This window comes from Hipposideros armiger, unplaced genomic scaffold (assembly GCF_001890085.2).
Source record: "Hipposideros armiger isolate ML-2016 unplaced genomic scaffold, ASM189008v1 scaffold_19, whole genome shotgun sequence".
NCBI lineage: Eukaryota > Metazoa > Chordata > Mammalia > Chiroptera > Hipposideridae > Hipposideros > Hipposideros armiger.
In genome coordinates, this window is record NW_017731369.1 from 4224817 (window position 1) to 4233495 (window position 8679).

Here is an 8679-nt window from a genome sequence, read left to right on the forward strand (position 1 = left end):
CCTGGAGAAAAACATTGCAGACCTCATGACGCAGGCTGGGGTGGAAGAACTGGAAGGTGAAAACAAGATACCTGCTACACAAAAGAGTTGAAGGTGAGGGAAGGGACAGTGTAAGTATCGTGTATGTTGGGATAATTTTGATAGAGTCATTTTCCCAGTTTTTTATTAACTAGACCTATGTCCCCATTACCTAAGACCACTGATTAACATTAGATGACCACTGAGTTTATATCATTACAGCCAAAAACAAGGAAATGAGTGTTGTTGAGCTGAAAATTCTTATCACTGGCAGATTTTTCTGTGGTTTGTTTTGTTTTGTTTTTGTTTTTTAATAAAGATAACTCAAGTACTCGTTTATGAAGGTGGCAACCTTTATAAATGCCTTAAGTTCTAAGGAAACTTTTGGGAACACTTCCTATACTAGAAAAATGCCAGGACAGTCACTGCTTATAACTTTAGATCAGGGGTCAGCCAAATGAGGCTCACGAGTCACATGCGGCTCTTTGGGTACGGTCCATCTCAAAAGTTTGCCGACCCCTGGTAGAGCCAATCCTGTCCCTCACAGCAATTTAAAAATTGAGAGCCATAAATATATTTTTACATAATCACCATTATGTGAATAGTATCCTTTAAAAATTTTATAAAACTATGATAGTTGTATTTTCATTTTCAATTTTACTTCAGAGCCACATACTCAGGAGCCACAGTTTGCTGACCCCTGGCGGCTCTTCGGTCTCAAAAGTTTGCCGACCTTAGATGGTGGCCACAGTAAGCCTTCGCCCTAGAGTTGACGTACATTTTTACCCTATAGTTGATTTAAATTTCCTCCGTGTGGTTTCAGATATCAGAGGAAACATTAGTAATCAAAAAGACCCAAATAGCAAGATAGGTAGCTGCACAGTTGGCGACCTTATTCTCACCATAGTGGGTTTCTTCATTATAATCCTTAAGTGTGGTGGTTACCATACTACAACCCAAAAATCATTTTTCAACTCCCTTTTCTCCCATTTTTTTAGCATTTTAATTCCCTATAAAGTTTACTGAGAATTTTTAGGTAACTAGAGTACCAAGTAGAATATACAGTAAAAGACTAAATTTTTTTATTTTCTGGGTGTGTCCTGGCTGGACCAAATTATAAGTAACTGAAACACAGGTTGCTTTGAAGCACAAGAAAATATAGAGAGGCTTGGGAGGTAAAAGACCTACATTTGCTGTTATCTTAACAATAGATTGGGTTGATTCTCTGTGTGAGTAAAGTACATAATTGTTTTGTGTGGGTTGTCATCTTTATCCCTGTATAGAAATAATTTGGAAACTGTCCTTCCAGACTTAGAATCTTCTCTGGGTTTCATATTATAGGACAGTCAAAAATCTCATCCAGTGAATGAGAACATCCTCTTGAGGACTGAAGACTTTCGAACAACAGGGATATAACAAAGAAAAGAGTGGGAGTAGGAAATAAATTGAGAAGTTTTTAAATAAAGATTCCCAATTAAATCTATTGTATTTTTGCAAAGAAAATAAGTTTAGTTCAATAGAGGATTCAGAAAGGATTTTTAGTTGAAAATTCTGTGTATCATTTTTACTTGTCCTTATGTAATGAATAACATGTTGATGGTTTTTCATTTTTCAATAGGTTGCTAATTTACACTGAAATCTGGAACATTGTTTTTACAAGCCAAGAGAAGACCGAGTGGCTTTTTGCAACTAACTACTATGTGTAGACAGGNATTTTCAATCAGGATAAAAAGCCTTCAAGTCTCTTGCAAGAAACACACACACACACACACACACACACACACACACACACACACACACACACACAAACTCCAGGTCTTCATGCTAATTTATGTTCCGTGTTGTTCATGGCCATAAGCTGGATGTGGCTAGAAATCTAGGGTGTAGGTGTCCACACTTCTATACTCGGTGTGGGAGCCTCAGTGATTGGGGTGCAAACTGAGAAGGCCTGAATTCCTACCCAGCACTGACTGCTCACTAGCTTAATGATTCTAGAGCTTCATGTCAACATTTTGTAATATACCAAGTACAATACAAATTTAAAGTGGTATGACTTTACCAACTCTTAGGGGTTGAATTGTGTGTCCCCCAAAAAAGACATATTGAAGTCCTAACCCCCAGAACCTCAGAATGTGACCTCATTTGGAAACAGGTCAGTGCAGGCATAATAGTTAGGATGAGGTCGTGCTGCAGTAGGGTGGGTCCCTACTCCATAAGAAGAAGAGACACACACAGGGAGAAGGCCCTGTGGAGACAGAGCAGCGGAGATGGGAGGGATGCATCTACAAGCTAAGGGACGCCAAGAATTGCCACCAGCCACCAGAAGCTGAGAGAGAGGCATGGAACAGATTCTCCCTCACAGCCTCAGAAGGAACCAACCCTGCTGACATCTTGATTTCAGACTTCTGGCCTCCAGAACTGTGAGACAACAAATTTCTGTTGTTTTAAGCCACCCAGCAGCTCTGGGAAACTAAGACACCAGCCTTCAATCTTAGTACATACAGAGGACAATTCACAAGAAATGGCCCAAGTGAAAATAAAATCATATGTGAAGAACAAGTGAACAGAATTCTAGGCAATGTCTATAGATCCCTCTAAAGCCAGTGGTTCTTTATTGAGGGTGGTCCCCCCAGGAGACACTTGCGGTGTCTGAAGTTATTTTTGATTGTCATGGCTGAGTGGGGGGATGCTACTGGTACCTTGAGGGTAGAAGTCAGAGAAGCTACCCAGCATTCTACAATGTAGAGGGCACATGCCACCCCCCACAATAAGCACGAATTATCTGACACAAAATGCCAATGGTGCCGCTGCTGAGCAACCCTGCTCTAAACTCAGACATCTCAGGGAATTCTAGAAGGACAGAAAAAAAGAGAGGGTCAAGTCAAAAAGTCCTGGGCTCGAGTCTCTTCCTTCCTAATTTGACGGCCTGGTTTAAGCACGTCGACCACTCTATGTCTGTTTTCTCAAAATTGTAAATAGGTGATGATTATATCACAGGGTTCTGGGGATTAAGTTCAAACACTGAGAGATGTTTATTTAAGTGATCGGGTAAAGCACTAATCAAATACAAATACCAGTTAGCAATCTATCTTAAAAAGATTTGCCCTTTTGGAAAGGGAAGGAAGATGGGGGGGGGGGGAGGGCAGGAGGCGGGAGGGGGACAGGGAAGGAGGGGAGATAGGTGAGGAATGGGGACAGGCAGCATCACAGATCTGGGCTTGGCACATCGCAGGCTCCCAGCAAGTGCGTTCCGACGGGCCAAAGAAAACCAGAGAGGCCTTTAACGACAGCCTGAGAAGAGGTCAAGGTCAGCCCTTCACCAGTTTGCCGCAGTGCGTCGTTGCCCTTTTTTCCACCCGGGCAGTGTCCCAGGCTGGAAAAGGGGCGGGGAAGTGCTGGGTGGGGCGGGGCCAGGCAGGGCCCGGAGGGAAGGGGCGGGGCTTCGACTCCGAGCGGAAGCGCGAGACCAACGGCCTTTCCGGCGCGTGACGCCGACTACAGCTCCCACAACGCTCCGCGGTCGCGCGCCGGGCCTCCGTCGTCGCGAGAAGTCGTTGGGGGCGTCTGCACGGACAAACGGAAGTGTTGGTGACGGTCTGAGACATCACCGCCAAGCTGGGAACCGGGGAGATGGCCGAGACTGACCCCAAGACCATGCAGGATCTCACCTCGGTGGTAAGGGACGGCTGTGCGGGCCCGAGACCGCGGCATCCCGGGGAGGCGGCGGCGAGGCCCGCGGACCCAGGCGCCTTCCTTCTCCGCGGCTTCGCGGAACACGGTCTGTGGAGGCCGTGTTTCTAGAGGCTTCGCCCGCCGAGGCCTCTGGCTATCTTGACTCCCCGGGCCGCGGACGCGCCCAGGCCCGAAAACCCTCTTCCTCCCCATTCACCTGTCCCTGAACCGCACCCCCGGGATGACTTCCTGGTCCCCTGCAGCTCTCGGCCCCTCAGCCCTCGGCTTGCTACGCACCACGCCCTTCGTCGGCTCCTCCTTCACACCCGGATGCCTCCAAACCGTCAAAAGCTACCCCAAAGACCCAAGGGGTTTTGAATGGCAGCGGGACCCAAACGGGAAGTCTTCATTTGACCGATGGGAAAACCAAAACCCAACCCGGGGCGGGAAATGCCTTGCGGAAGGCCACGGAGCTGCCAAGAGGCCGAACTGGGGCTGGAACCCGGGATCCTCGGCTCTCTCTCTCTCTCTCTATCTGAGACCAGGGCTCCGATCCTCCTCCCGTGCAGGCGTCCCAGAGTAAGCGTGTAGGGGGTTTGGTTTTGTTGTTTCACAGGTGCAGACGCTCCTGCAACAGATGCAAGATAAATTTCAGACCATGTCCGATCAGATCATCGGGAGAAATATCCTTTGTGGTTGTCGCCAGGCTCTGAGGGTTCTTTGGAAACTATGTTCTGGCGGGGAGAGGCGGGGTGCAGGCCAACTTCGGCCCGCCATTGACCAGATAGGATAGTTGACTGAGCTTTGAGTGGACGCTTCTTGAGAAGCGCTGTGCAGAAAGGGCCGAGGGCACCGCTGAGCGAGAGCCCTGGCCCCAAGGACCTTGCAGGCTGCGCATAATAATGTCTAGTATGGTCGGCTGTTGACAGTGAGCTGCACGTTTTGCGTGTGTTCCTCCTTTGGTCCTCACCATGACCTGATGAGGAGGTGATAGTGTTAGCCTTTATTGGGCGGCTGAAGAAACGGAAGCCTAGAAAAGGAATGGCAGCCTTGCCCCGATGCCATCACCCGAAGGGCTGGGATTTGTTCCTTGCCCCAGATTCCTGTACTCTTAACCACCAGACTGCGGCCACGGGCCGCGTAGCAACAGGTTGCGTTCTGAGACAAGGGGCGTTGATTTTGTCATGGAAACATCCTAGAATGTACTTACACAAACCTAAATGGCATGGCCTGCTCCACACCTAGGCTACATGGCATACGCACACTGTCCTGTATTTGGTCCCTTGCTGACCGAAACGTCACTCTACAATGCATGGCTGTAGAGCAATATCCGAAGGAAATGGGGAAATACCAGTTTCATTAAGTCAGGTGTGTTTAAGGCCACAGTCGACAGGGCCCTGGAAGAAAAGGATAGAAATGGGAGATGACGTTTGTGGTCTTTAACTTCACCACTTGATGACATGAGCAGTCGCATTGATGACCTGGAGAAAAACATTGCAGACCTCATGACGCAGGCTGGGGTGGAAGAACTGGAAGGTGAAAACAAGATACCTGCTACACAAAAGAGTTGAAGGTGAGGGAAGGGACAGTGTAAGTATCGTGTATGTTGGGATAATTTTGATAGAGTCATTTTCCCAGTTTTTTATTAACTAGACCTATGTCCCCATTACCTAAGACCACTGATTAACATTAGATGACCACTGAGTTTATATCATTACAGCCAAAAACAAGGAAATGAGTGTTGTTGAGCTGAAAATTCTTATCACTGGCAGATTTTTCTGTGGTTTGTTTTGTTTTGTTTTTGTTTTTTAATAAAGATAACTCAAGTACTCGTTTATGAAGGTGGCAACCTTTATAAATGCCTTAAGTTCTAAGGAAACTTTTGGGAACACTTCCTATACTAGAAAAATGCCAGGACAGTCACTGCTTATAACTTTAGATCAGGGGTCAGCCAAATGAGGCTCACGAGTCACATGCGGCTCTTTGGGTACGGTCCATCTCAAAAGTTTGCCGACCCCTGGTAGAGCCAATCCTGTCCCTCACAGCAATTTAAAAATTGAGAGCCATAAATATATTTTTACATAATCACCATTATGTGAATAGTATCCTTTAAAAATTTTATAAAACTATGATAGTTGTATTTTCATTTTCAATTTTACTTCAGAGCCACATACTCAGGAGCCACAGTTTGCTGACCCCTGGCGGCTCTTCGGTCTCAAAAGTTTGCCGACCTTAGATGGTGGCCACAGTAAGCCTTCGCCCTAGAGTTGACGTACATTTTTACCCTATAGTTGATTTAAATTTCCTCCGTGTGGTTTCAGATATCAGAGGAAACATTAGTAATCAAAAAGACCCAAATAGCAAGATAGGTAGCTGCACAGTTGGCGACCTTATTCTCACCATAGTGGGTTTCTTCATTATAATCCTTAAGTGTGGTGGTTACCATACTACAACCCAAAAATCATTTTTCAACTCCCTTTTCTCCCATTTTTTTAGCATTTTAATTCCCTATAAAGTTTACTGAGAATTTTTAGGTAACTAGAGTACCAAGTAGAATATACAGTAAAAGACTAAATTTTTTTATTTTCTGGGTGTGTCCTGGCTGGACCAAATTATAAGTAACTGAAACACAGGTTGCTTTGAAGCACAAGAAAATATAGAGAGGCTTGGGAGGTAAAAGACCTACATTTGCTGTTATCTTAACAATAGATTGGGTTGATTCTCTGTGTGAGTAAAGTACATAATTGTTTTGTGTGGGTTGTCATCTTTATCCCTGTATAGAAATAATTTGGAAACTGTCCTTCCAGACTTAGAATCTTCTCTGGGTTTCATATTATAGGACAGTCAAAAATCTCATCCAGTGAATGAGAACATCCTCTTGAGGACTGAAGACTTTCGAACAACAGGGATATAACAAAGAAAAGAGTGGGAGTAGGAAATAAATTGAGAAGTTTTTAAATAAAGATTCCCAATTAAATCTATTGTATTTTTGCAAAGAAAATAAGTTTAGTTCAATAGAGGATTCAGAAAGGATTTTTAGTTGAAAATTCTGTGTATCATTTTTACTTGTCCTTATGTAATGAATAACATGTTGATGGTTTTTCATTTTTCAATAGGTTGCTAATTTACACTGAAATCTGGAACATTGTTTTTACAAGCCAAGAGAAGACCGAGTGGCTTTTTGCAACTAACTACTATGTGTAGACAGGTTTTATATTATAAAGTGTGCGTTATTCTTATCACATACTATATAGTTAGTTAATTGAGTGATTTTCCCCCGTTTCTTGAACATGGTAACTTCACATCTTGGACCTTGGTCAGTTGTGCTATTAAATATTAAACACTAAAACTTTGGCGGTTCCTGCATAAAATTATCAAATATTTTAGTGTATTTCTGTGAAGTCATTTTTTTTCTATCATTCCTTTTATAGTAGTTGCTGTTTGATAAAAGTTGCTGTGTAATTTTTTTCTATTAGACATGTAGTAGACCCTTGTGTTATAATTAGACTTTGTGAAGTAAGACATAGAGAGAGTTCAGAGTTCTTTAATTCTCAACACGGAGTGACTATTGAGCTAACACCAGAGTGTGTGTTGGTGATACTTTTCAAATAGCTAAAAACATTTAAAAATTGTTTATCCAGAAATACCTGGCACTACCTTGTCGCCAAAACTCAGACTTGAACTGTACTTTTATGTCTAAGTCCCTGAAGTCAGATGCTAAAGTAATGAAGAGTAACCACTGCCACTTTAGTGTGAGAATTTTTCAAAATTCGGGAAATGACAGAATTGCCTAATGTAATGAGGCATTCGTTAGTTAGAGTTGCATGAAATTTGACTACTTCCGTAGGACCTTACATTGTTCATCTACAATAGTTACCATAGAAAATCTGGCAGGATTTTAAAACTCAGTTACTCCATCTTTTCTTTGAGCTACTAAATGGGAAATAAACAGAAAAGAAGAGAGACTATGTACTAAGTCTGTGCCAGTTGCTTCGCCAGAAAATAATAAATGACTTGTAGTAGGTTCAAGTTTTTAAGGAATACTGTTTCTTAAACTATTTCTTTCCTAAATTCTTGCAGAAAAATGGTTTTATTATTGATTATAGACGACAGGGATGATAATTCTTGCCACTCAGAAATGCAGTGTCAGGAGTGCTAGGCCTAGAGGCCAGTATTGACTGTGAAGAAGATGAGATCCATGTGATTGTCACAGCAAAGTGATTTTGTACAGAAAAGATTGAAGAATGGTATAGTACTTCAGAGAGGAGAACCCTTAATGAGCACAGTACGATTTTTTGCTGTTTCCTATATTGCCAGTCCTGATTGTATTGCAGAAACATAATAATAAGAAATAACTTGTCCTATTTAGAAATTGTATGGGGATCACAAAGGAGTAAATTTCTTCTGTGATAAAATGATTTAACCACTGTTATGACCCACCTGCAGAAGCTCCTTTGATGGGCCAGTAGGTCATGCTGCAATATTTAGCCCTAAAAGCCCCAGATCCACTGGACTCTTAACTAACCAGATGAAACCGGTGAGGTAGATGTATTCAAGCCTAGTAAATGGCAACTGGAAATGATACCACCACTTGGCAATACAGCACTGGGAAGGTTAGTTGGAATTGAGGAGTTTCCTTAAGTGATGGAAAGATTTCCGAGGCTAGCTCCCCTGACCAAAAATACCTGCAATGAATAAAGGTGCCTGAAGTCCTGCTATTGAAGTTTCCTTTGTGTCAAAAATGATTGTTTGTTGTTCAATGTTTTCAGGTAAAATGCACATACCATTTTAGATTGTGGGCTAAAACCTCTGGAAGGATTAAGTACTAACAGCCACAGGCAAAGTGGGAAAGGGAGGTGTGGGTGGAGATTGTGTTGCTAGAAAGAAGCCTCAGTGACTGTGCGGTTTGCCCTGAGGGGTATCGAAGAAGAGCTGCTGTTTTGTGTGTTCCAGACAAATCTTTTCCAAGTAAGTTCCCCAGGACACTTG

The 8679-nt window shown here is 43.3% G+C and overlaps 1 protein-coding gene and 1 long non-coding RNA gene across 3 annotated transcripts; both read left to right on the plus strand.

Moving 5' to 3' along the window:
• Positions 1-6: 6 nt before the first annotated feature.
• Positions 7-1682, plus strand: LOC109378632 (uncharacterized). The gene is made up of 2 exons (XR_002123031.1): positions 7-93; positions 1637-1682. It is a non-coding gene; the product is annotated as an uncharacterized LOC109378632 (long non-coding RNA).
• A 1849-nt stretch (positions 1683-3531) lies between these two features.
• On the plus strand, positions 3532-8418 carry HSBP1 (heat shock factor binding protein 1). 2 transcript variants are annotated; one of them, XM_019634929.1, is made up of 4 exons: positions 3532-3693; positions 4307-4373; positions 5143-5280; positions 6807-8418. In XM_019634929.1, exons 1-3 carry the CDS (start codon positions 3649-3651, stop codon positions 5259-5261), a joined length of 231 nt encoding a protein of 76 aa, XP_019490474.1. In that variant the 5' UTR covers positions 3532-3648; the 3' UTR covers positions 5262-5280; positions 6807-8418. The 2 variants fall into 2 exon arrangements, with proteins under 2 accessions (XP_019490474.1, XP_019490469.1); XM_019634924.1 differs by having other exon boundaries at positions 3538-3693; positions 5143-5263.
• Positions 8419-8679: the final 261 nt, after the last annotated feature.